Source organism: Neoarthrinium moseri, assembly GCF_022829205.1.
Source record: "Neoarthrinium moseri strain CBS 164.80 chromosome Unknown scaffold6_Wmoseri_CBS_16480, whole genome shotgun sequence".
NCBI lineage: Eukaryota > Fungi > Ascomycota > Sordariomycetes > Amphisphaeriales > Apiosporaceae > Neoarthrinium > Neoarthrinium moseri.
The window spans coordinates 926,062-951,907 of NW_026055120.1; the positions used below are offsets into that span (position 1 = coordinate 926,062).

At 53.3% G+C, this 25,846-nt stretch overlaps 11 protein-coding genes across 11 annotated transcripts; 5 read left to right on the forward strand and 6 right to left on the reverse strand.

Annotated features, from left to right (window-relative positions):
• Nucleotides 1–325: 325 nt before the first annotated feature.
• JN550_002880 (uncharacterized protein) lies at nucleotides 326–1,900 on the reverse strand (the record flags this gene model as incomplete). The annotated part of the gene is made up of 6 exons (XM_049314222.1): nucleotides 326–383; nucleotides 433–661; nucleotides 746–853; nucleotides 910–1,185; nucleotides 1,242–1,383; nucleotides 1,442–1,900. The coding sequence occupies 6 exons, from the start codon at nucleotides 1,898–1,900 to the stop codon at nucleotides 326–328; spliced, it is 1,272 nt and encodes a 423-aa protein (XP_049175405.1).
• Nucleotides 1,901–2,789: 889 nt separating this feature from the next.
• On the forward strand, nucleotides 2,790–4,723 carry JN550_002881 (uncharacterized protein; the record flags this gene model as incomplete). The annotated part of the gene is made up of 5 exons (XM_049314223.1): nucleotides 2,790–3,296; nucleotides 3,358–3,380; nucleotides 3,441–3,515; nucleotides 3,577–4,258; nucleotides 4,313–4,723. The coding sequence occupies 5 exons, from the start codon at nucleotides 2,790–2,792 to the stop codon at nucleotides 4,721–4,723; spliced, it is 1,698 nt and encodes a 565-aa protein (XP_049175406.1).
• A 1,349-nt stretch (nucleotides 4,724–6,072) lies between these two features.
• JN550_002882 (uncharacterized protein) lies at nucleotides 6,073–7,900 on the forward strand (the record flags this gene model as incomplete). Its single annotated transcript, XM_049314224.1, has 2 exons — nucleotides 6,073–7,356; nucleotides 7,421–7,900. The coding sequence occupies 2 exons, from the start codon at nucleotides 6,073–6,075 to the stop codon at nucleotides 7,898–7,900; spliced, it is 1,764 nt and encodes a 587-aa protein (XP_049175407.1).
• Nucleotides 7,901–8,440: 540 nt separating this feature from the next.
• On the reverse strand, nucleotides 8,441–9,676 carry JN550_002883 (uncharacterized protein; the record flags this gene model as incomplete). Its single annotated transcript, XM_049314225.1, has 1 exon — nucleotides 8,441–9,676. The coding sequence occupies one exon, from the start codon at nucleotides 9,674–9,676 to the stop codon at nucleotides 8,441–8,443; it is 1,236 nt and encodes a 411-aa protein (XP_049175408.1).
• Nucleotides 9,677–11,525: 1,849 nt separating this feature from the next.
• On the forward strand, nucleotides 11,526–13,148 carry JN550_002884 (uncharacterized protein; the record flags this gene model as incomplete). Its single annotated transcript, XM_049314226.1, has 2 exons — nucleotides 11,526–11,707; nucleotides 11,882–13,148. 2 exons carry the CDS (start codon nucleotides 11,526–11,528, stop codon nucleotides 13,146–13,148), a joined length of 1,449 nt encoding a protein of 482 aa, XP_049175409.1.
• Nucleotides 13,149–14,699: 1,551 nt separating this feature from the next.
• On the forward strand, nucleotides 14,700–15,392 carry JN550_002885 (uncharacterized protein; the record flags this gene model as incomplete). Its single annotated transcript, XM_049314227.1, has 1 exon — nucleotides 14,700–15,392. The coding sequence occupies one exon, from the start codon at nucleotides 14,700–14,702 to the stop codon at nucleotides 15,390–15,392; it is 693 nt and encodes a 230-aa protein (XP_049175410.1).
• Nucleotides 15,393–15,903: 511 nt separating this feature from the next.
• On the reverse strand, nucleotides 15,904–17,025 carry JN550_002886 (uncharacterized protein; the record flags this gene model as incomplete). Its single annotated transcript, XM_049314229.1, has 2 exons — nucleotides 15,904–16,009; nucleotides 16,112–17,025. 2 exons carry the CDS (start codon nucleotides 17,023–17,025, stop codon nucleotides 15,904–15,906), a joined length of 1,020 nt encoding a protein of 339 aa, XP_049175411.1.
• Nucleotides 17,026–17,783: 758 nt separating this feature from the next.
• JN550_002887 (uncharacterized protein) lies at nucleotides 17,784–19,405 on the reverse strand (the record flags this gene model as incomplete). Its single annotated transcript, XM_049314230.1, has 2 exons — nucleotides 17,784–18,586; nucleotides 18,640–19,405. 2 exons carry the CDS (start codon nucleotides 19,403–19,405, stop codon nucleotides 17,784–17,786), a joined length of 1,569 nt encoding a protein of 522 aa, XP_049175412.1.
• A 1,214-nt stretch (nucleotides 19,406–20,619) lies between these two features.
• On the forward strand, nucleotides 20,620–22,127 carry JN550_002888 (uncharacterized protein; the record flags this gene model as incomplete). Its single annotated transcript, XM_049314231.1, has 2 exons — nucleotides 20,620–20,766; nucleotides 20,910–22,127. The coding sequence occupies 2 exons, from the start codon at nucleotides 20,620–20,622 to the stop codon at nucleotides 22,125–22,127; spliced, it is 1,365 nt and encodes a 454-aa protein (XP_049175413.1).
• Nucleotides 22,128–22,512: 385 nt separating this feature from the next.
• On the reverse strand, nucleotides 22,513–23,310 carry JN550_002889 (uncharacterized protein; the record flags this gene model as incomplete). Its single annotated transcript, XM_049314232.1, has 2 exons — nucleotides 22,513–22,791; nucleotides 22,888–23,310. 2 exons carry the CDS (start codon nucleotides 23,308–23,310, stop codon nucleotides 22,513–22,515), a joined length of 702 nt encoding a protein of 233 aa, XP_049175414.1.
• A 420-nt stretch (nucleotides 23,311–23,730) lies between these two features.
• On the reverse strand, nucleotides 23,731–25,384 carry JN550_002890 (uncharacterized protein; the record flags this gene model as incomplete). Its single annotated transcript, XM_049314233.1, has 2 exons — nucleotides 23,731–25,048; nucleotides 25,131–25,384. The coding sequence occupies 2 exons, from the start codon at nucleotides 25,382–25,384 to the stop codon at nucleotides 23,731–23,733; spliced, it is 1,572 nt and encodes a 523-aa protein (XP_049175415.1).
• Between the last annotated feature and the right edge of the window lie 462 nt (nucleotides 25,385–25,846).

The following is a 25,846-nucleotide window of genomic DNA, read 5'->3' on the forward strand; positions in this document are numbered from 1 at the left end:
AGCACTTGCGAAACACATTTTGGACTCGGCATTTTGTTCTAATTACTATGACAAACCCGCTCAAAGTGAGCAGCTACGCTTGTCGTCGTGGCCCTGTTGGTGTTGCTGAGAAGACACCTCCATCCGCACAGGACGGCCATGTGCTCAGGTAAACCACCGGTCATGGGGCTCTTATGCGATTCAATCCTATCAATCTGTGAAACATACAGGACAACTGGTGAGGTCATCGCTTATCGCTTCACCATGCAGACTTGGGGTGATATTACAGCTTGTGTGGACGGCTAAGTCACTCCATGTGTGCATGAATAGGTCTTAGAGGCCATCATTATTGACTTGCTGGAACGACCTCGCCATCAAAGGGCTTGCGGCCATACACGACAAAGCTGAGACGTATGTCAGTATCTCGTTTCCACTTCGTCGAGTCAGACTTACAAATGTAGATACGGTTTTAGACTCCTAGTGAGGACATCAACCTTGACCCGCTCCAAGAAGGACTCGATTTCGTCCGGCGCCATGCCCATGCCTCCGAGCATCTTCCAGCTTAGACCCTTGAGATTGTCGGAAATGTTGCGGGCCATGTAGCTTCCTGCCAGTTTGAACTTTGGATCGTCAGGCCAGCCACTGACGGGAAACTGCACCGGGTGCTCTTCTACGTCCACAACTACACATGAGTACAATTAGAACCTGGTCACGCTGGTTCGCGGCCAAGGCATCGTCCAGCAAAATCAGTTCGGTGCCAACTTACACCCTGCTTCAATCAACCACTGCCTCCACTTTTTCCCCTTCTGAATGTCTCTGCCCATAGCTGCGGCGCCGTTGATGAGCCCAACACCCCACTGCTGCAACGCCGTGCCTGGTCGTACAATTGTCAGCCATTGTAAGTAATAGCTGCCTCACTTTTTTTCCCACCTTCAAACGTCTCGCTAAAGCTGCTGACCTCAGCTGATCCATCTTGGAACTCGATCCATGCCCCCGGCTTCATGTGGTGGTAGGCATTCTCGATAATGCGCTTTGGATTGTCGAAACAAGTGAAGACCATGCGGAGGTGGACGTAGTCGAACTTGAAATCATAGACCCACGGTTCCTCGGAGTCCTCTTCAAAGAATTCGCAGTTGTCGGGCTTATTGGTGGGTTGTATCGCGCTTAGATCCGTACCAACGACGTGCGTATACGGGAATGCTTTAGCTGATCTCCTATTCAGCTCCAGCCCACAATTCGAAGAGCTCAAGTCTCCGACTTACCAAAGTCAACAGCCCAGATCCCAGTCCCAGTCGCCACATCAATGACATGCTCTGGAACCCGCGTCAATGGAGCAAGAAACAATTTCCTATCCATGAGAATGCTAAAACCTTCGTACTGAAAGTCCAGGCGATCCTGCTCGTCCTACAACGCCGGTCAGCTACTGCCCCTGCCAATCTATTCTCACCGGAGAACTCCTTACCCCATCATTCGGTAAGAAATACTTTCCCTCGCGAAACGCCTGATATGACCTCCCCGTTTCGTCGTACACAACACTTGGCTCGACGATAGTTGAGCCAGAGGGCGTACGTTGAGATCCTGGGATAGTGAATTCCGGAGTTGGTGTCGAGAATGCGTTACGCTCTGGGAGGAAAGTCCCGGGGTGACCAATAAGTTCAGAAGGGTACACATAGGCCGTATCATTTGCAGGAGGTTGCTGCTGCGGTATTGGCAAGTCGTGATGATCATTGAAGTTGAATTGATGCTCGACAGGAACTGAAACGCCCGTTGGATAAGTTACAAACTGATGCATTGGATTCCACAACCTAGGCATGCTCCCATGGAAGTTTTCAGGTCTCTCCGGTAGAGTGGAGTCAAAGTCGCTATGCTCATCGTCCATGGGTCTCTTTTCAGGTTTCAAGTGTTGCTGAGGATAGGCCATGGTGCTAGCTATGGCATTACGAATGTACGCAAAAATCTTGCAATTTCTGGAAGATACAGAAACTTATCGTTCAGAAGGAGGGGCCAAACCGGTCCGAACTTCGTTTCCGGGCTCCATTTCTGTTGTGCCGCCTGGTCCCTAGGCTTTTTGCATCTCGGGTCCAGTCTCTCGGGCCGCTCTCTGCGAATGGGGTTCCGGGCCACAAGTCACTTTATCCCGCAAAACCCACCCACAAACGCACATACACAACCGTCTCACACAAGGAGATGTTTTTTTTTCTTGTAAATTGCAATTTGCTGCTCAATTCAGCTATGGTATCTCATAGTTTACATTGTTGGAATACGTCTGCATCGAGGTGGCCTTTGCCGGCTACCAGCCCAATTCAGGCGCTGGAAAAATGCTACTGAATGTTCTAAGGTTAGAACCTGAATATAAAAAGCCTTTATCGTGCTTGCTTCTACCTCGGCAATGACCACATGCCGAAATAAAACCCGGCTGGAACTATTGTTACGAAAATGCAAGGCTGCTTGTGACTTCGTATAACGGGTGATTGCGTGGATTGGCTACCCGGGCTGTTACCGAATTTTGCAGCAGCCACAAGCGCATTACCATCGTCTTGTAATTAGTCTGTCCAATTAAAAGATCGGAAGGTGAAAGTCATGGTATGGGTATGAGTAATCATTTTGATGATGACAAGGCGGTAGTGCGCCACATTCTGTAGGTACATACGACGCTGACGAGTCCACCATTGATACCAATTTACCTAGGGAAAGATAAAGATGCATGAGATGCTGTAGTATTGTCCGCTATACTTCATATATTCTCATCCGCGGTGCATCGAACTGATCGTGTAGCCGGGCTTTGATCGACAGCGAGAAGACTGAGAGCAATGATCATGGCACACCTCTCCATGCGAGGGCTCTCCGTCACTATCATCCTCAGCATCTGGACACATGGACCATCAGCTGTCCTGGGCTGCAGTCCACAGATAGACTTGGACTTTGGCACTTTCCGGGGCACTGCTGAGTTGACTGGTGTCGATAGCTATCTCGGCATTCCATTTGCTCATGCAGGTCGGTTTGAAAACCCAATACTTGTATCCCCTGAAAAGAAGCTTTCAGGAATCCAGGACGCTACAACTTACGGCCCCGCATGTGCACAGGGCTCAGTAGTAGTACCTGACCAAAGCCTGGCCCCCTTGGGTGACATCTTGCAGACAGTTGCGGCATTGGGCCCCCCTGGCACTTTGGTTGAAAGCGAAGACTGCTTGAGCATCAATGTACAAGTACCTTCTGGGGTGTCACCAGACGCGAAGCTTCCAGTTGTTTTCTGGATCCATGGAGGTGGCTGGGTTTCCGGTTCCAGCGGTGGCGTGACGAATACCACGGCACTGGCAGTATGTATTTCGGAGTATCTTTCGGATTTTGACACAGGCCACGGTGCTAACAAATACACAGGACGCCCAGTGGCAAGGAGCCAGGTTGGTCAAGGTATCTGTTGAGATGGGCCAGCCAATTGTTTTTGTATCCGCGAATTACAGGCTGAGCCTATTTGGATTTCTAGCATCCCAAGAAATCACGGACGCTGGGGTCAGCAACCTTGGCCAAAAAGACCAGTAAGTGGAACAATATAGAGAGGACTTAACTTGATGAGAATGAGGACTGACTTGACACAAGACGTGCGGCAATGCAGTGGGTGCAGAAGTACATCGACAAATTCGGCGGTGACCCAAGCAAGGTTACTCTATTCGGTGAAAGTGCAGGCGCACTATCAATCGGGGCGCACCTTGTATTAAATGACGGAGACAATGAAGGTCTCTTTCGAGCAGCCATAATGCTTTCTGGTGGCGTGCATAAGTGGAAAGACTACAGGAGCGTACAGCCTATCTTCGAGACAGTGGTTTCTCAGGTCGGCTGCGCAGATGCCGTAGACAAAGTGAATTGCCTGCGGCACTCGAAGTATGAGGACTTGCTAGGCCTTGCAAAAACTCTCCCTGGCCTGGTTAGTTACCTCGGAACATACTTTCCCTTCTCACCAAGACCAGATGGGGTTTTCTTGAAGGATTCTCCCCACCGATTGTTGCGGGAGGGTCGGTACAGCAGAGTCCCATACCTGATCGGCGACACTAAAGATGAGGGGACAATATTTTCCGTGATTCCTCAGCTAAATGTCACGACGAGCAAAGACTTCGATAATTACTTTGAACTCCTTTTCCAAAACCTTACGCCTCAACAAGTCGCGGCATTCACAAGCCTATACTCGGAGGATCCGAAGGATGGGTCACCTTTTGACACCGGAAACCGAACCTTTCTTGGCCCGCAATATAAGCGACTATCGGCTGCACTTGGAGATATAACGGTAAGGGAGTTGCGTCCCAGGTGTAATCAAACTTTGGCTAACCCAACGTTACAGTTCCAGAGTACCCGCCGAGACCTTTTGAACCTTACCTACAACACGCAAAAGGCATACACTTGCCAGATAGAACAGCCTGTAGTTAGGTTTGGCGACCTGCCCATTGGGAACTTCAGTGCACTTGAAGTTCTAGGCTCGTTCCACTACTCCGACGTCGCTCTCAACGCGTTTGGACACATACCCCCCACTGCTTCGAACAATTCTTTGAACCTCATGTCAACGATAGTTGCATTCACGAACAGCCTCAATCCCAACTCGCACGGCTTAGATCTTCCGGCGTGGCCAGCATGGGACCCGCTTTCCAAGGCGATCTTTCAATTTTCTGAGGTAGACAACACGGTTATAACGGATGACTTCAGAGAGAAGCAAATGGGATTTCTCAACGAGAATGCTGACATCTATACATTCTAACTCAAAGACGGCAAGATCACATCGACCATGGTTGCGTCCCAACGAGCAATGGAGAGCTAAAGCAGACCCAAGGCGAAAAGCCAATATCACCTTCAAAATCTGAAACTCATGAGATTTAGAGTATTGACGCACTGCAAATAGCAAACTTATAGAATATACTCCGTATATTCAAGTCGAATAGTTGATCTACGTCCAAGCTTGTCTTTGCGCACGATCTCGACGTTGCTCCTTACGATCACACCCATATGTCTAGATCGCGCTCACACATCACGCTGAGAGTCACTTGTGTGACCTGGCTGTCATCTATACCATCGTAAAGACCATATTGACGCCGCATGGCACCGAGGTACAGGATTCAACTATGCTGAGCCACGAATTGTAATAGTTTCTAGGCTTTCAAGCTGTCCTTTCCGGTTTTGCTGTGGCGCTGTCCCGATAGTAACCTCTTCGCAAGCTCTCCTGAAGTTGGGCTTTTGTTTATTTATGCTTCAAATTAAGCTTTGGCGCTAGTTGGCATTCCCCGAAATGTCCTGCCGTCAACTTTAGGTTCCGAGGCTCCAATTGGAGCTCGGTTTGGAGCCCTAATTTGAGCCTCGACCGAGATCTTGTTCTAATGGACTGGACACGATTTAGAACCACAGTTTTGCCACCTAGGACTATGAAGTCATATTGGGAAAGGGTAATGATATAAAACGTAAAAGAAGCGGCTCACCGGCAACTAAGGAGTTAGCTCCCGAAACTTCGCTCAGTCCTTTCATCCCTGACTCGTGCAAGGGCAACCAGGCTCCATTATCGTGAAGTGTACGCAGTAGCTTCTCATGTATGGGACCCAGGTTGATTCGAAGCCGCCGCATCCCCGCCAACTCGCATGCTCGGGGCTCCCCGACTTTGATGTCTTCTGACTGACTGACTGTCCGCCGGCTCTATTTCCTTCCTTTCAAGGCTTTGGACCCTAAAGTCACGTTGCGGAGCTATGGGCTCCGGCTCCACCGTAGCGTCATTACCCACTTCGTGCTGTATCTGGAGAAACGGTTTAAGGCGCGGGTCCAGGGATTTCGGTGAGATCGGCGTCTTGTCAAATTACACAATTTGACACCGACCCGCCCTGGAAGATCACTAACCAATCCCCAAAGACCGCGTTGCTTGTTTTACCATGTCCTTCTCGCATTGTGCTGGCATGTTTTTGACAAACAGTTCTGGCCGCCTCTGTCGCTATGCCCTAGGAGCGTTCAACTGAGAGCCAAGGTGTTGGAACTCATCACGGTACTCTGTGCCAACGTCGCTCATTTTCACAATTATCACGTTCTCACGTTCTTTATTGTTAGGTCTTTCTTTCTTTGAGGACTAAGATGGCACCCTCCCAGTATCCAGTCAATTCCCCTTCGCCACTAGACCGCATCGCTGGCAACTATGTTGAGCTGGATGACATGAAGGCTGAGAGGAGCCCGACGTGGTCAACCAAGGACGAGTATACCAACGTTAAGACCAAGGAAACGATACCCTCAGAACTGCCAGCGCGACCAAGGATTGAGGATGACGGCAGCAGTAACTGGTGGATATTCGAATCGGTGGCATGGCTCATTAGCGCGATAGCACTTGCTATCATTATCGCGGTCGTGGCCATCACGGATGGGAAGCCTCTACCGACATGGCCGATGCACATTACGCTCAACTCGTTCGTGTCGTTCATGTCGACGCTGATGAAGGCTGCCGCGGTAGTTCCCGTCGCCGAGTGCATCAGCCAACTTAAGTGGTTATGGTTCCGGAGAGCCGGCGCCGTGCACGACATTCAGACCTTCGACGAGGCCAGCCGCGGCACCTGGGGCAGCGCGAAGCTGTTGTTCGTCACGCGCGGCATCCACCTGGCTAAGCTGGGAGCACTTATCACCATTATCATGCTCGCCATCGACCCTTTTGTGCAGCAAGTTATCACTTACCAAAAAGAGCCAATTATGTCGACACACTCCAACTCATCTGTACCTATCGCGTCAATGTATAGCGACTATTCGTTTGGGTCCATGATGGCTTTGAGAGAACCGACCATGACTATGAAGGCAGCCATCAACAATGGCATGTATGATACGGCCGATACGCCGCAACTGGATTTTCCAATATCGGCCACATGCGCCACTGGCAACTGCACCTGGCCGTCGACCTACAAGTCGCTAGCTGTGTGCAGTAAGTGCTCCAACACAACGTCCCTCATGACGACGTCCTGTGACGAGCCATTCGGACCCTGGCCCGCAATGTGCAACTATACGCTACCCAATAGCATGTTTTTCAATGGTCAGCTCCGGGGAAATATGTATCTGAACTCGTCGGGGTCATATGACTCTCTGGCCTACAATAACTCGCAGTCAACATTTGCAACCCTGTCTACGATGCGCGGTCTACACGATCTATCGTCGACAAATCTGCTAGGGGTGGTCTCGAACGAGTGCGTCTTGTACTTTTGCGTCAATGAGTATCACAGTAACGTGACCAATGGTGCCTTCACCGAGACCCTTGTAGCCAGTTACACGGGTGACAGGAATCCCGAAGACCAGCAAAATATCACCATCTCCGTCCCTGGTACTGGCAAGGAATACTGGGTGGGCGCCCAGTCATGGTATGCCCTCCGGTCGCATTTTCTGGTAAGACAGCCCTGCTCTCAGATATTGAAATGCCACACGCATATCTTGCTGACACCTTCCACAGGACTACTGGACAGGCAACGTGAGTGGTTCGACCGGTCGACTATCAAGCACTAGCGACATCCTCACTGCGCTCTACACTTTCGGCGAAGATGGTTCTGGATCCGGGACTCAGAAGATCGGCGGCGAGAATGACACCGTCGCAGCCATTGCGGCTGCCATGACGAAGGTGCTGCGCATGTACGACATCCCATCCAACACGTCGCTGTGGGTCACCAACGCCACCGCTCTCAACGCCACAACGAGCGACCGATTCGCTCTTGGAACGGCCTGGACCATCGAGACATTTGTGCACGTGCGGTGGTTGTGGATGATATTGCCGATTGTCCTGGAAGTGTTGATTCTGGGTTTCTTGGTCGGCACAATCCTGCAGAGTAACCGAAGCGGGTTGCCAGGGTGGAAGAGCTCAACACTGCCTCTAATACAAGGCAAATTGAGTGAAATGAGGGAGGCGATAGCCGAAAAAAGGCGTTCGAGAGTGTGAACGTTCTAGAGTAGTGGAAAAGATGCTGCGCAAAGCAGGCTCGGATCTTCACGACCTCGGACTGTACGGGTGAGCCTGGGGCTCGACTGATGCGATGGGTGGTCCCAGCTCATGGCATAGATATAATCTATGCCAACCTGGGTACATCAGTATCTTGTTCACTCTCGCAACTCACTTCAATACGTGGCCCTTTGGGTAATAATCCTGAGGTGACTAAGCAACCTTCACCCAGCCACCAGGTAGAATGGAGCCTCCTCCTTGCCGTGCAGAGGATTTTTGGCCGCTGCTTGCGGTGCCAAAAGAGAGTTGAACTCGCGGCTTTTTCCCCGAGGAAAGCTCATATGGCCTCTCCCTCCATTGAACAGTCGCCAGAGAACCAAATTCACGTTCCGCGATGCGTGATTGGAGGAGGGAATCAGAAGCAGAACCGGAGGCTTCTTACGAGTACTTGTGGGATAGGCATTAAAGGCGACACGATGCGAGGCCCTCATGAATTACAAGTCGCTATGTCATGTACAGCCTACATATGATTGGAGAGAACTAGCCAAAATAAACCCTTCCCCAGTTTGCTAGGAAACCATCTGTCCATCCCATCATAGAACCTCTGACTCCTGCCGGGGTTATCGTACCCCGGCAAGCTGTCTCAAAGGTGAGACTTGGATCTTTGCGAAACACCCAGACCACTTCCGTCATACCACTCGGCAACCTGCTAGATTCCAAGAGCCCGTAGATTACGTAGAATATCAAGATGGCGATGCCACAGAACATTGTGCACCACGGCCGCTTCATCTTGACGCCTCGCCACTTAGTATGACTCTCCACAAATGTGAGTATGAGTAAGTCCGTAAATTCCAGCATAAGCGAGAAAGTCAGTACAGCAACTGTGCCGACGATCCAGCCAGCCTGCTTGTCCCCAGAAAGCTCAATGCAGCCAATGCCTTTGCTTGCGCTCGATGTGACTGGCTGCGTGCGGCAGTTGCCATCGACAATGTCAATGGCGAAGCTTTCAAACATAGGTGAGCACCAGACAGATTTCAACTCGTTTCTGGAGGAAAGCCCGGAAATGGCGAATACGAGACCGATGATTTGGAGAGCCACCAAGCCCACAAAGAAGAGGAGGGAAAGTATGACGATGAAGGCTTTGCCTCTTGATACCGGGTCAGAACTGGTCACTTTTCCCTTCGACTGGTCCTCCACGTCGCCTTCAATAATCGTCTCCACGTGGTCGGCAGATGACTTGCTGTCATCGGTCCGTTTTGGCCCGATGATACTTGCCGAGCTCTGCAATTGGAATTCCTGAGGCCTAAACATTCCGACCATGAGTGCTTCAAAAGCTTGCCATATGGTCACGAATCGTCTGGCCTTCTCCCCTTGCGTCATTCTCTCCTTGACATTCTCCACTATGAGGTAGGCAAGCTGTATCACTGCCCCAACATCGAGTATAATCGTCAGCGGCGTCCATACGAGGACCTCTTCCGGTCTTCTTTGAGTACTCAAATACGCTTCGACAGACCAGCCCATACTTATGGCAGCCAAGACGAGCGAGAGGACCTGCACCTTCTGCCAGCGGGTGACGCGAATCAACACCAATGGTGCATGTATCAGCAGCCACGCGAGGGCATATGGCCATGGCACGATTGATCCTGCCGCATCAGGGCGCAAATACGTGCTTTCGCTGCAATTCGTATTCTTGGCTAGCGCCTCAGAAAACTGCCAGTACTGGGCATTATATTTCGGAGCTCCGATTGTGACATTGGGTTCTAATTCACAGCTCATCTCGTAGGTTATTCAGCAAAAGCTGTCGACTGAAAATGTGTTTGAAGGTAAGATACGTTGGTTGATGTGCTGGCCCAGTTCCTCATTGCGCATCTTGAGAAATCCCATTAGAGAAGGGTGCTTAGGGATTAAGAAGGATCCCCCCCCCCCCGCATTTGCAAGTATTCAGAATTGACCAACAGCAAGAAAGCGTTGCCAATCAATGTCCAAGGCTGACTTGCGAGATTCAGTGCATATTCTTGGTAAATTCTTCAGTAGGCACCTGACACGAGTGATTGGAGGGCGTTCGGCAGACCGGTCGCGAATTCAGTCTGGCGCCTCTTCTCACCGAGGGCTGTTTGCCATCATGCACAACCGTTGATACCAGAACTGAGGGTGGAGGAGACATCTAAAGTTCCAACGATAAATATGCAAGTGATCATGCGGAGCAGTGAATAGCGAGTCCTGCCGTGTTACATGAGGTCCTGGGTGTTATGGGCGGCGAAAATAGCCATCGCTGTCTATCACTCCCCGAAGTAGTAATGTCCAACTTGGTACCGCTGCTTGGTGGCTGAATCTATGGCCACATTTCGCGACAGGTCGCGGGAGAATAAGCCGAGTTTCCCGGTAAGAATGTGAGAATATGGCACAGGCACAGGCACAGGTGCAGGCACTGTAACTCTTAGGCAACAGTAACTGCCCTAGAGTCTGCCTCGCTATGGTGTTTGACCGGTCTTGCGAGTTGCCGTGTCACCGCCGTTCCCTGTGTCTCTCTGTCTCTTTGGCATAATATGCTGTACTCTAATTATTGCAATCTGAGGTCTATTTTCATGTAGAATTAATCTATAAAATGCTCATATCTGTCTATAATGGTGAGATTGAGGGCTTGAGAGTCTTATGTTACAGTTTCTCGTAGTGCCAGCCTCTCTGTGGCGTATATTAGTGTAATGTTTCTTCTGGAGGTCTCTTGTAAACAGGCGGTCGAAATTGGTGACGCCTCCAATTTACACAGCCGCATGCGCGGAGTCCTGGAGGGAATATATTGATTAGTAACGAGATCCCCGCGTGGAAAATGAAAAACTTCGCCTCTTCTGCCAAGACCAATTATCCGGCCATCGAGCCGAGGTGTCAACATTTCTTTCACGCTTGATTTGGTGTCAAAATTAATCCACGCAAGACTCGAGTGGTAAATTACTAGAATGCATCTAAGGCTCTACGCTTGTTACGAAGAGCAGACAGGCAGAGAGAAGTTGAATGTGCAGCCCTGTACTAGAAGGGCTGCTGGAGCTGACGGCCAGGTTGACACTAAACTACTTACGTTGGGGGTTCTGACTTGACATGCATCAGGCCAAGCAGATGCAAAGCCCAGGGGTTGGGAAGGGGGTGTCCTGCATCGGATTCCCGGATATATGAGCGGTATCTTACCACGCGCAATTTAGGTGCTCTCGCTACAGTTGGGCTTCTGTTTAAGCCAGGGCTTCATCTCATTACTTCCTCCTCCCTGGTGAAGCTCACGACAAGGCAGAGTGGTCGACGTCCACGGGCAAGAGTATACATAGCCGGGTACATAGTCCCGATCTGCGTATCCACACTGTATAGGCACTGCTGCTAGTCTGGATCGGGGCCAGCACCGTCACGTGGAGGGGGAGCACTGCGTGTTGGCGCCCGCAATGTTCCAGCCCAGAAGAGGGGAGAGAAGGCTGCGGGCTTCTCAGTCGAAACCTTGCTGCCAACGCCGTGGGCCACACACATACCTATCCTATCTCGCCGGGGGCTGAACGAGGACGCGAATACGTGGCCCAACTAACTCATTAGATATGCATCCAGGCATGTTGCTGTTCGCTCTTGCCACCTAGCTCCAATAGGAACCATGTCCCAAGCCACTGAGCACCCTGCAAATCCTACTAGACAAACTCAAAAATGCGGTGCGACCGCGGGCCCTTCCGCCCGGGAGTGGGAGGAAAATCGGGCCGCCATCACGGAGCTGTACGCGAAGATGCGGTGGGAGGACATGGACAAGGTCATGAGGGAGAAGTACGACTTTCATGCAAGGTCAGTGGCCCGCCCCTTTCGTCGCCTGCCCCTGTTGAACGTCTCGATCCGATCTCCCCGGGTCCTGCACCCGGGCCTACCTGCATGGCCCGCGTCCAGCGTGGCCAGCGAGCGTGGCCGGCGTGTGTGACCCGCCTCATCATGTTCTGATGATTGATATTGTTCTCGACGCAGCAAACGCATGTACAACCAGCGCTTCCGCACCTGGGGGATTCAAAAGTATCTCAAGACATCCGACAAGCGACAATTGCTCCAGGAAGCCGGAGGGGGCAGCCTCAAGCGGCTGGGCGAGCTGAGCCGCCAAGGCAAGGTCGACGCGGGCAAGTACAAGAAGACGCTCCGGTGGCATAGATCAGTGCATCCATCCCCGTCTCGACCGTTGGAAGTGGATGACGCTACTTGCCAACTCGAATATATCTTGAAGAGTCTGAGGGACTACCATCACTGGGTGGCCGAGCCCGGCAACGCAGACGCCTCCAGAATCCTCGTCACCGATCTGGAGCCCTCACGTGAGTCGAGCAATTTGTGGTATGGAATCAGCCTCGGCGTCACGCATTTGGTCGAGGCGGAGCAATCCGTAGAGAGAAGCGACCGCGCCTTCTCGATGCTGCGGCAGGTCGGCTTCGTTGCCGCGCCTGCGATGCTTGCCCGGCCTCTGGACTTCATCGGAGACTTGTTCGTCGAAATGACGTCGCCGAAGTCCCCGAGCTGGTCAGAGCCCCGTAGACTGATTCTGCGGCTATTCAACCAGGAGGCCATCCGCGTCTTCTCGACGGAGCACCCGATTGCCATAATCTGTCGCGAGATGCAAAAGACCGAGAACTTGCAGGAAGTGGCTAACAGGTCCTTGGACTGCATGTCAGATCTTGTGACGAAGCTTTGGGGGGAGCACCACGTATTGAGCTTCAAGGTTCGGACAGCAAACTTTATGTTGGCTCTGAAATCCTCAGAGCTAGTTGCTGCCGAGAGGATGGCTAGACAGCTCTTAGCCATGAGCCAAGAGATATGGGGACCAGCTTCCCAGCAAGTACGCTTGGCGAAGAAGCGCCTTGGGCACGTGTATTTCGCCGTCAACGAAAAGGCCTTCAAAATAAATGGACCAGATATCAAGGCGGCTCAAAATGGTCTGAACTTATTCCACGAGGTCCTGAGTCACCCTGTGGGTCGCAACGACGTGTCAGCTACTGGATACAGCGAGGACGACACTACACTCAGCACGATGGGTGACATTGCGTGGATACATCACAGGTTGGCACAACACGGACAAGTGCTATACTGGTACGAGAGGGCAATAGGGTTGGCCAAGCGCCTCCACGGTCCCGGCGCGGTTGTCACCACATATGTGGGCAACAAGTTAGTAAGCAAATTAAAGGAGATGGGACGGCACGAAGATGCCAAACTATGGGAGGCGAGCATCAGCCAATACGAGCAGACTCGATAATTAAGCATACCATAAGCAAGATCCCACATCAGACGTGACATGGTTTACGGTTGGTGCCCATGTTCTTTGTGCCATTAGCGGGGGGCTTCCAGCTCACTCCTTCCACCCAGCCCGCCTACTCTTTCATGTGTCCTGTCTTCTACTTCATATGGAGGCTCGATACGGTTCAAGTCATTCGCCTCCGTGGCCAGTTCGGCTGGGTCCTTCTTTTCAAGTGTCTCAAGCTCTGGGGGTAGGGGCCTGGGAACGCAATCCGAGTGCAATTGTGGTTTATCCAGCAGCACGTTGTCCCCTGTGTGACTCTTCCTACGCTTGCTCCGGCGCCATAGCACCAGTACCATCATTGCAATAACCGCCACCCCAGCTACAGACCCCACAAAAGGTCCTACTACCCAGGAGTCACTGCGTGATGCGATATTTTCTCCGGAAGTTGGCCCAGACGTCGGTACTACATCGCCTAATGTGCCTTCAGTCGATTTAGCATTGACATATGATGATGCCACAGTCGATGCCACTGAAGGAACCATGCCGGATGGCGTGCCAGATATTTTGCTAGTTTGTTTCACGTCCACTCCAGACTTAACAGGAATAGCCGTGGTTACGGTTACCGGAATAGTCGTACTTCCTACAGTCGCACCCACGGTCATCGTGACTAGTATATTGTAAATACCGCAGTATTCAAGGTAAGAGGCAAGTCGTGCGTCAAAATCTGAGATGGGCTGTGCTCGGCTGTTTTTGGCAATGCAGACATTGCACTCTAGTATTTTTGTTCGAAACGTGCCACCATCGCTGCACAAGTCAGCGGACTTGCCTATTGTCTCGGCTACAGCCATCGCATCGCCTTTCGTGCCAATTTAGCAATCGATTCAACAGCAAGGTCTTCGTACTTACTACAAGGAGAGTAGCAACTCGACGAAATCGTCTCATCTCTACGAGTTGGGAATCGCATATGACTTTCGGGTACATACGATGAAAGATGCATTGTAACAGAGAATGCTTTCAGAAAGGGGACTTGACGCATCTCTTCTGGGCTAGGCTTCCAGGACACTACGGTGGGACTGGGATCACATAAATATATTTCATCTCACAGTCTCGACCCCACGGCACTTTGACTTGTAGCACAACTCATTCGACAGCGCCACCTCGTTGGGGTTGGGGGCCACAGGAGCTACTGACAATGCATATTTGCCCCCGCCTAAATGGTCGACCGTTGCATTCTAATGACCGAATTACACTGCAGCTTCGGTCATACTGGTGGATTGATTGGAGGGCAATTTGTCGACCCAGTGCAAAATATAGCAGTCAACAGAATGCGAGCCAGCCTGCTTCTCGGGTTGCACATCGGACTTCATTCAGGATGGACCGCTAATATGGCGATTATGCCATACCAGATCTGGCATAGTGGCCGACGAGGAGGAGATTTCAAGTTAGTCAGATGTTTGTTCAACCTTATTTCTACTCCAGGCCGCTCTGAAGCGCCGAGGGGTTCCTCTACCATATCCGATGAGCCTCTTTACTATATGGTTTGATACCATAGGCACTTGATAGATTATGGCGCAAACTGAACTTGTCGTATTCGAATTTGACGGAACTCTCTTCGATACGCACCAGTCCATCTCTCATTGCATCAAGCTGACATTCGATGCCTTCCTCCCTGAGCAAGCTCTGCCAGAGTCTGCGGTCCATCACTTGATATCCAGCGGGAAAGGGCTTGAAGAATCCTTCAGGGAGCTTCATCCTGATCCCACTTCCCTCGATGAGAGCGCATGGGTATTGAAATATCGCTCTCTGTATGCTGAGCATGGCCAACCTCTAATCACATCCTTCGCTGGTGCCTCAGATCTCCTCGAGAAGCTCCACAAGCGTGGGACACCTGTGGCCATCGTCAGCAACAAAGGCGTTGCGGCAGTAGTCACAGCACTAGATAGGAACGGCCTGGGGGGTGTAATCCCGGATGATCTCATCGTCGGAGACAAGACGCCTGGGGCAACAAAGAAGCCAGATCCATCAAGTTACACCAAAGTTCTCACTCCGGCACTTAAGCGCTACGGAATCGACTCCGTTGATGCCAAGAATGTGCTCGTCGTTGGGGACACTGTCGCAGACATTCAGTTTGCGGCAAACATCGGCGCCAAATCCGTCTGGTGCCGGTATGGCTATGGTGATAAGTCGGCATGCGAAAAATTGAGACCAGATTTTTCTGTGGACTCATTGAAGGATGTCATTGCGATACTGAAAGAGTAGTTAGCAAATCATGGATCTGAGATGCCGCTGTCTCCGGTGAGAACACCAGTACAGTGATCTGGAAAGAACGTACTGGATTTGGAGCATACCAGTGGGCGCTCAACTCGGCTTTTAGGTATTACATAGACCTGTAGATTAAGCATTGGTCCGACATTGAACACAAGTTGCAGCACCTCATACGGCGAATCACAGCGAACTTGCTTAGGGTGGTCAACCTACCGTGTTATGAAGGTTCAGGCATATAGATTCCCACGGGGAAACCCAACTGGTCTTAAAAACAATAATTCTTCTCAATACTCTAGCATTATGGATTAGATTGTCCTACGTACAACCCACGTGGAGGTGCTGCCTTAGGAGAACTCTTCATAACGGGAGGCGATCACGGCACAAGACCTCACATAGGCTTGAGCTCGAACATAGCTGCGGGTTGGGTAAAATTGATAAGCAATGAACGCTGCATAGTCTTCGCTAGGCTGTAACACACTGAGAACCATAACCGCTTGTCTGATCTCTAGTTTCTCGTTTCAGGACCCGCTTCCCCAAACTTATGTGTTGGTGGAGCATAGCCTATACTCGTCCCATCCTTAACTGTAACTTCATCGTCCTCGGCCGTTTTCCTTGTAAAGCGAAACACCATCAGCACGATCACTTTTGCATAAAAACACAACAAAAAGGAAGAAATGTAAGAGGGAAAAAGATAAGAGAAAAAAGAGACGTACCACTGGCCCTTGACCAAGTCCTGCATATAGGTATAGGGACAATCACTGGCGCCGCCCTGAACGGCGACATAGCCACGGTGGCCGAACTGGTAGAGATTGTTCTCGACAGACCAGTGTCGACGGCGGCGGCGGACCTCGTCGGGGCGGATCTCGCAGGCGAAGATCTCGTCGACCGAGTTGCTGCCCTGGACCAGAATGTCGCCCTCGGGCCCGCAGAACATGGCGTTGCCCATGCTCTCGAGCGTGCCGTCGGTCCCCGCCAGGCACACGCTGGCCGTGTACATGAGGTTGGCGAAGGCGTTGGTGCGGTTCGTCAGCTCCCACGACTCCCGGATCGGCGGCGTGTAGCCCGCCGTGCGCAGCAGCACCTCGGCGCCCTTGTACGCCGCCTCGCGCGCCATCTCCGGGAGCATGCCGTCGTGGCACACGATCAGGCTCATCTTGACCCCGCCCGGGCCCTCAAAGACGGGGAGCCCCTGGTTGCCCGGGTACCACGGCTCGATAGGGACCCAGGGGTGCATCTTGCGGTAGTAGTTGGCCAGCTCGCCCTGGTCGTTGATGACAATGCCGACGTCCCAGGGATGGTCCGGGTCGAGCTCGTTCTTCTCCATGATGCTGAAGCAGCCCCAGATCTTCTCGGCGCGGCAGATGTCCTTCAAGGCTGCGACCTCCGGGCCGTCCATCGTGCACATTATGGATGCATCGGTCAACATGGAGAGGCCGTGGATGCAGTATTCCGGGAAGACCACCAGGTCCGTCGCCGGGTAGGCGCGCTTGGTGCGCGACACCAGAGACACAACATGGGCGACGGCCTTGGCAAGGTCCTCGGGCGTCCTGACGGTGAGTAATTGGGACTGTACCACGGAGATGACTATGCCCCCTGGGGTTTTATTGAGGCCGCCTAACCCCGACATCTCGTTGGGCTGTATAAGTGACCGGTTAATTAACGTTCTTAAAGTTGCCTTGCTATGAAATAGGATTTTGAGACCATGCCTAGTTGCAACCCCTAGATATCCGGGTGGTATTCAAATATGTATAGGCGAGCTAGAGGGTTGGAGGGGGCTCAACTCATCGGAACCAAGAACCCGGTCGTGACGTGGAGCCCGGCATGCGGCAATTACCCTTGACCACTCGGCATGTGGTGAACCTGTGCAACACGCCACGCTGGGTGAGATCTGAGGGCCCAGTCAATCAGTGCATCAGTGCAGCAGCCAGCCCATGGGCCGTCCATATGCCGTGAAGCCTCGCGACTCCGCATAGCTGAACCCCTAGGCTACGCCGAAAGTTGTCGACAGGTTTCCTGAAATGGCACATGGGGCGCCAATCGTAGTTGGCACCCCGTTGCGCTAGAAGAGCTACCTTCAGCTTATGCACGCCACACGGAAAGACTGAAGCGACCTGCAGCTGTCACGAAAGGTTATCCCTTGCGTACGAAATGCCAATGGCTGCAGTTAGATGGGCTGTCAATGAATCTGCATATGTGCGACTCCTCCATGTGGGCAGCGAACAGGGACGCGAGTCATCCAAGCCCACTAGATGTTACTACCCGCACTATTCCCACCCAAAAACCAGGTCCTGGACACCCAAGCGCCAACCCAAACCCGCTGCACTAGTACTCCCTGACCGTTGACGGTCCAATCACTGTCCCTTCACACTGTTCATGCTCGGAATGCTATCCGCGATACTCGACCACATGGCGTCGACCGACAGCCTGCATGGTGTTGCTGCTCTCCTCGCCCTCGAACTTCAGGTTGACCCTGCCCTCATCCATACCCATGACCTCAGCCTTGTAAAACGTGGTGGTGTTTGGATACAGGGCCAGCACAGTCTTGCCGGTGTCTAAAGGTGGCAGGGGAGTGCCTTCCTTCGGTATAGCAATCATGCTGCTCGCGCTGGTACGGAAATCCTTCTGGTTCCCAGCTTCGTCGACGTCGGCGTCCAGAACTCGATACCGCCGGGACTTCCCTTCTCCCCTGACATCCTGGACGATGCCGAGTATCCAGTCTGTCTGTTCGTTGTTCTGCGGTTTAGGCTTGAAAGCGACTTCGTCGCCCTTGGCAAATATGACCTTGGACCGGGCAATGCTGGCGGCCGGTCCTGCGGGTTCGACGCTCCCGGCCTTTGCGCTCGGCGTAGACCGATCCAGCCGGGGAGGGACTGAATCGCGGTCACGGTCGCCTTTACTGCCACTACTGCTTCCCACGCCCCGTGCCGCACGAGGGTTCGGGGAAGGGACAGGAGAGTCCCCCGCCCCGTCAAAGTCGTAGACAGAAGACGAGGCGACAGACTCCTTGGAGCGTTGCGTCGCAGAGCGTGACAGGGACTGGTCATTTGTCTCTTCCTTGGCTTTCTGGATGGCGCGCAGCACCTTGGTCTTCTCCAGTAACTCCCTCACAGTGGCGTTGGCGTCCTCGTTCAGCTTGACACCGGTCCTCAGCAGTGTGTCTAGCTGGCTGAAGTCGGGGAGGAGGTTTCCTAGGAGCATTGTTAGTCGGGAGGTTGCATGGTACTTTAGGTATACAGCATACCGCCAGCATCTCGTTTCTCGGCCATCTGATGCTCCTGATCTCGAATCCCAAGCACGTTTTCACTTGCATCATTGAAGCTTTGCAGAAACGAGTTCAGTTGTGATTGGATAGACTGCCAGAGCGCATACTCCTCGCCGTAGCCGGATGCGTCGCTATTGCGGTTGGCCCCGCGCTGCCCTCGATTCCTCTGCGAAGACATGGTGCTGGTGCTGGTGCTGGTGCTGCTCTTGCTGCTGTTCCTATTCCGCCCGTTGCCCAGCTGGGCTCGACGCTCGTCCGGCTTGGATCGCACCTCTGAAGGGGGCGTCCTGGATCCCCTATCCGGTGGTGCTACAGAGGAGCTGGATCGGTCAGGAGGCTGATGGAGGGCTTCACCGATTATGTGCCCTGGACTCTTGGACGCCGAAACTTTATAAAATGTCTCGTCGGCCTTATTTTCCTCGTCGCCACCGTGCTTCCCCTCCAAATATTGGCGAGATATGGGAGCCGAATCGGACCTGGTCTTGGGAGTCTGAGACTTCCAGCTAAGCTTGCGGCTTGCACCTGACCCCTTTGCTATTGCTGACGCCGAGACCCTGCGAGTAGGTGGCGATGCAGTCCTCTCCCCAGACGGCTCCCGCCCGGTTGGGGAAGAGGCGGGTTCGAATAGCGAGCTGCTGTCTGAGGTCTTGGAGCTAAGCTGTCGCACACGACGCGGCGTAGCCGGCTTGGACCAGCTGGGGCCAAGGTCACTCTCAAGTTGTGTCTTCAAATGGTTAGGAGCCATGACTTGAGACTATAGATACGGCAAGAATGATAGAATGTGACATATAACAAGAAGCTCGTCTGTCGTGCGGGAGCAGCTAATAGTTGTTCGAACCGCCCGAGCTCACTTGAAGGCACAGCAGACGATCTCGACGAGGACGTGACGTGTGTGAAAGCATGTATGCACATGAGACGAGAGAGAAAGAGCGGGAGTGTCCGTCCCATAGTCCAACTGGTTCAGTTGGGTTGCTTACCTATGCAGGTATATATCTATGTCGCCAAAATGCGTCACCGGTGGCTCTGGCTCCCTGGGCAGCTCGGTAGGTATGAAAGCAACTGGAGTGAGCGAGTGAGTCGCGACTGCATGCGCTGAGTAACAGGGATGGACGGCGATGAGACAGACAGGATGACCAGGAAGGCGCTCTGTGTACGGGGACCTCGATGCATCAGGAGTTGGAGCAGCAGACAGAGCAAGGCCAGGACCAGGAGCGCATGGATGTGTGCGTCTAGTGGCTACAGGCGCAGGGTCTGAGTTATGTTCGCGATCGCGCAGGTAGTCATGGCCTGTGATCGTGAAGTCTAAAATGGCATGGGGGGGGGGGACGGCAGCAGCCAGGGGCGTCGGCGTCGGCGTCGGCACCAAACAACAGCCACAGCCAGTAAATCGGTGTTCCAGGGCGGGCTGCTAGCTAACTTCCACAGCTGGGACCCTCAAGTCCGCGACCTTGGCCTGAGCTGAGAGGGAGCCCCCAGGCCCGCTGGAGGATGAGTGCGGCCTGATCAGGTAGGCGGTGTAAATGGAGCTCATTGAGCATGCTCCAGCACAACCTGACAAGGTAACCTTGGAACCTGGCGCCGTAAGTTAGTTGGAATTGGCTGGTTCTGCCCTGGTCCGAGCTCCGCAAGAATCGCGGGGCACGAGGATCATCCACCATGGATCATGGGCTGGCTGCCAGCCGCGGGGCTGCGTGTGCTGTGTGTGTGTACTGTAAGGCAACGGGAGGCGAGGCGGGGCAATTGTTCTGACCAACGTGGACCATTTTGGCCGACATATCAGCTCGGCTCTCAACAAATCGTGACATAGAAAAAAAAAATCGAATACGCTTCTCGTTATTGAGGAACACAGTCGACGACGCATTCCTGCCCCTGCCAGAAAAAGGCCATCTTCAGTCGTCGGAATCCCACCTCTGTCGTTGTCTGCCAGCCAGCCAGCCAGCCACACCGCCCGCCATCGCCATGCTCGAGGTCCCCTTGTTCAGACTTCAATGCGGAGTCAACTCATATGACTGGGGCAAGGTCGGCTCTGATTCAGCCGCCGCCAAGTTCGCTGCTGCCACGCCGCGGGACGGCTTCAGCATCCAGTCAGATAAACCCTACGCAGAGGTGAGGCTCTTCTTCCCCCCCTGGCCCGGACGCCGAGGTCACAGGCGCTCTCATGGCATCATGAAGCTCGCTCCCGCTCTCGCTCCTCTCCTGGGGTCGATCCTCCAATGGCAATGGCCGCACACATGCTGACCAGCTCACAGCTATGGATGGGCACTCACCCGTCCAACCCGTCCAAGGACGTGGACACTGGCCGCACCCTGCTTGACATGGTCGAGGTCAACGCCGCTCTGCTAGCCCCAGCTGTCAAGGCCCGCTATGGCGCAAAGCTGCCCTTCTTGTTCAAGGTCCTCTCCATCAACAAGGCCTTGTCCATCCAGGCCCATCCGAACAAGAAGCTGGCCGAGCAACTCCACGCCAAGGACCCCAAGAACTACCCCGACGACAACCACAAGCCCGAGATGACCATTGCCGTAACGGACTTTGAAGGTCTCTGCGGCTTCCGACCCTTGGCCGAGATCGCTCACTTCCTCTCATCTGTGCCTGCACTGCGGGAGCTGGTTGGCGGGGGCGAGGCCGAGGCATTCATTGCCACCGTGCGTGGCCAGGGGAGCGACGATTCGCCAGAGTCAACTACCCAAAACAAGCGCGCTCTCCAGTCTGCCTTTGCTGCCCTCATGAAGTCGTCTCCCGACGCCGTCTCCTCTGCTGCCAAGGCGCTCGTAGCTGATGCTGAGACCAGGGGGGCCGACTTTGCCGATGGCGGTGTCGAGGCCTCGAGCGGTGCCGTGTTGTCGGAGCTCGTTACCCGTTTGAACAAGCAGTTCCCGGACGACGTTGGCCTTTTCGTGCTCTTCTTCCTCAACTATGTCCAGATGTCGCCGGGTGAGGCCATGTTCCTCAAGGCCGACGACATCCATGCCTATGTTTCTGGCGACATCATTGAGTGCATGGCTGCCAGTGATAATGTCGTCCGTGCCGGCTTCACCCCCAAGTTCAAGGATGTCCAGACCTTGGTCGACCTCCTGACCTACGACTACGCCCCCATCGAGGAGCAGAAGATGGAGCCCAAGGAGTACCCCTTTGTCACCCTCAACCGCACTGCCTACAGCTCTGGCTCGGAAGCGATCCTGTACGATCCCCCTATCGACGAGTTCAGCGTCATCCGGTCTGCGCTTAGGGGAAGCGGCTCGAAGGCTACCTTCGACCCCATTGACGGCCCTAGCATCATTATTTGCACGAACGGCAAGGGTAAGATCTCCGTTGGACCCACGGTTAAGGAGATCAAGGAGGGCTGGGTCTACTTTGTCGGTGCCACAGCGGAATTAGTCTTGGAGTCTGAAGGTGACAAGGATGACGAGTTTATCACGTTCAAGGCGTTTTGCGAAGTAGAGGACCACAGCAATGGCCAGAAGCTGTAAACGTCCCCAGCATCTTTCACCACCCACCAGCAGCATTGATATCCACGAAAAAATTTTGATTTGAGTTCGCCGAAGCGAGGCAAACATAGAAGCTGTTTTGAGGCCTTCTGAAATAGATCTGAACAACAGTTTGACGTAATACACAAGCGGATTCACTCTAACCTTACGCAGCTCGCCCACCAAATGAAGACTCGGCCACGGACCTCCATGAGGCATTCGCAAAGTATAGAAAGATTTCAGGTTCGCGTAGACTCACAGCGCATGATGTTGCTCACGATATCTAAATGCGTTACATCTAGATTGGTCCCTGCCTTGTGCTCTTGTCTGCTATGGCCTCTCTGCGCGGCAATGCTTCGCAGCAGGGTACAACTAATAATGATCAACCTCAGTCAATCTGATCATTGTCCAGCGCATTGCTGTTGTACAGACCCCAACCAATCGGCTGATCGGTGTTGCAGAACATGAACCCATCTGCCTCTACCTTCGCCGGCTTCGTCAGGGACAAGAAGCCCAGCCCCAGGCTGAGGACCTTGTTTATGATGTAGGTGACGTCTGCCGTGTGGATTCCCACCCACTCGTGCTCAAAGTCGATCCGGAAGATCCCAAAGGTGCAGTTGTCTTTGCGCACAAGCTCGATGTACTCGCCCTCCCTGACTTGGTGAAACTTGTGCGCTTGAGTCAGCCATGAACGCCCACGAACAGCCACATCGAGCCCAAAGATGGGTGTGCGCTTCCCCTTACAGGCTTCCCCTAGACTTACAACGTCGCCATTCAGGCTCCACAGGGCAGTGTGAGGCGCCATCCAGTTGAGGATGTCCTGGCAGTTCTGCACGTACGCGTCGCCGTCGCCAGGCATACCCGTGAGGTTCTCGAACCTGGCCGCGTCCATGTCGCACTGGAAGTTCTTGGGGTTGTTGTCCGTGGTTGGATGTTCAAGGTACGGGCTCGTGTCATCGGGCTGCGGGGTGAGGCCGCGCGGGACCGGGTCAAACTGGATCGACTCGTGGAACATGATCTGGTGCTCGTCGCCTGTCTCGGGGTGCAGGTACGTGTGCTTCACCATGCTTGCGTGCTGATCAAACCATGGCTTGGGCGCCGGCGGCTGGATGCCGCTTCCTGCGGTGTCTACGGCGCTTAGCACGGTTCTGCTCAACAGCAGCGCTGCCAGGATGAAGTGACGCATGTCTCCGTATACCACTCCAAGCTTCTATTACTGTTGTCTCTGAAGCAAGGGGCTGCAGATAACCGCCGAAAATATGTCACCTCATTCAGTATCTGTAAGGGTGGGCAAACCAATTGCGCAGGCTGCTGGGCTTGGAGGAGAACATGTATTATGAACATGCTTCATGGTTTACGAAAATGGTACTCGTATTTGTACTTAAAGAGTTCTTGCTTTCACCGCTCTACACAAGGGTGAATATACACCGAGGCCACACCCACAATTCACGTATCTGATACCACAGATGGTGCATTGGTAGTAAGCATGAAGTTCGAAGCACCTGGTCAGGGGTTCAGACGAAGCGTTCAACAAGGGCATATTTTGGTCTACCAAAATACATGTATTCATCGTATTATCTTGCGCGAACGATTGGTGATACAGGACTTAAAGAACGTAGCGAAAGTTACCATTCTCTCTGTCCGTAAGATCGAGGAACTCAACATTTGCCACCGCTTCGATTCCCTCTTGCGCCAACACAGCTTGTGCCTTATCCCGTCTATCGTTTTCCCACCTATTCATATAGTATAGCACCATCAAGATGACTACTGACGCTACCCAGAGTCCCACTGTCGCATACTTCGCACGATAGTAGTAAGGCGGGTCGCGGAACACCTGAGGCCCGACCAGATAGGCGGCCGCCATGGACACGAACAAGATCACATTGGTCGTCGTCTTCTTGGTCGTCCCAAGTACATTTGATGCCACTGTGGCGAGGACCAAGAAGTAGCCAATGGCCGAGGCGCCGCCCATGATGAAGTATGCAGCCAGCTGTCCAGCACGGTCGTACAGAGTCCCGACGTTGGCCAGCCCGATCAGCAGACCGGCGGCAAATAGGCATATGAGCTGCATGACAAGAGCTGTCAGGCTGCGCTGCTGCGTCCGATCGGCGATGAGGCCGGCTGAGAGCTGGAAGATGATCTGCAGAGCACCGCCTGGCATGCCGAGCAGGAGCGTTTGCTTACTGTCAAAGTTGAGCGACTTGATTAACAGACTGGACAGCAGACTCAGACCAGCTGTGGGGATTTGCGACGTAAGAACAAAAAGCACATAGAGCCAAGTACGAGCATCTAAAACGGCCTCGCGAACCTGGTACCACTTGAACTCGCTCGAGCCGATACCCTGATGGTTCTGGCGTAATCGCTCGACGGCGAGCACCTTTTCCTCCTCGGTGAAGAAGCGCGCCTCGACCAAACTCGGGGCCATCAGGAGGAACATGGCAGCTCCGTAGACAATGGACACGAGTCCAAGGCACAGTGCCATGATCTTCCAGGATGGCAGTACAATGTGGAGGCCGGTCTCGACTCCAGCCAGACAGCCGTACGCGATGACGGCCCCGACGATGGTCGCAAGGCCATTGCACGAACTCCAAATGGACACGCGCGCTGCGTGCTCGTACTTGCGATACCACCGGGCTGTCAGAAGCACAAAGCCGCAGTTGACTACAGACTCGAGACTCCCAAGAAACACCCTCTGGACCATGAGGGCCGCGAAACTATTACAGAGCGTCATGAACGCAAGAACGAGGCCCCACGCTACCATGCTACCCGCGATCCACTTTGAGGGTACGAAGACCTGAAGCGCGCGATTGTGGATGGGCAAGGCAGTCATGTAGCCAAGATAGTAGATGCTGCCCAGCCAGGTGAACTGGCTCGTGCTCAGATCCGCATCGGTCAAGATGCCCATCACGGAGGAATAGCTCAGGCTGGATTGCCCCGGATCAGTAACCTGTTTTGTGAAATATCGGGTGCTTCAGAATCTCGAAGCAGTTGAGCAAGTTAACTTACACGCCTTTGTCGAGGTACTGCAGGATATACAGCCCGCATAGCCAAGGTAGCACACGCGTATCGATCTTCCACAGCAGTCTTTGGTTGGTTGCTTCATCCAGGTAGACGGCGCCGGATGGGTCAGCATATGCCAGTAAAGCATCTGCACCTCTGCCGATGGACTTTTCTCCCATGTCGCCATGCCCGTTTGTGACGGTAACAGGCGCGACACCGGTCGTATCTGGTGCATTGGTCTTCGCATGTTTGGGTTTCATCGGTAATTCGGCAACGCCTGGCTCCAGCGGACAAGGACTCGGCCGCAGAAATGATACGATGTTGTCTTCGTCTGTTGGGAAGGCTAAGGCTGTTAACGTCTTCGCGTGATAACACCGACTACCAATCTTGTGATGCGGCTAGATATCAAGGTTGGTAGAGTTCGAGCGTCCACAGCGCCATGAGGCGATAAATACGTTATCATCAACGCCAGGGCCAATGCTGCGGGACCGTAGTGCCCGGAACGTTATCAAGACCGCCGGTGGCGTGCTTCCGACGCTACACGACGAGCCTTGTGAACCAATTGCGTATGGATTTGCCTATTGCGGCTTCATGGATCCGAAGCAAGCATCAGATCTGATAAGCGACTCTTGCCTTGGGCGGGGTTCGACCCTGGCTCCATGCTACTAAGCACGCCATGCAGGCTTTCTCCAAAAGCTTGATGAGCCGGGACTAGGGTGTTG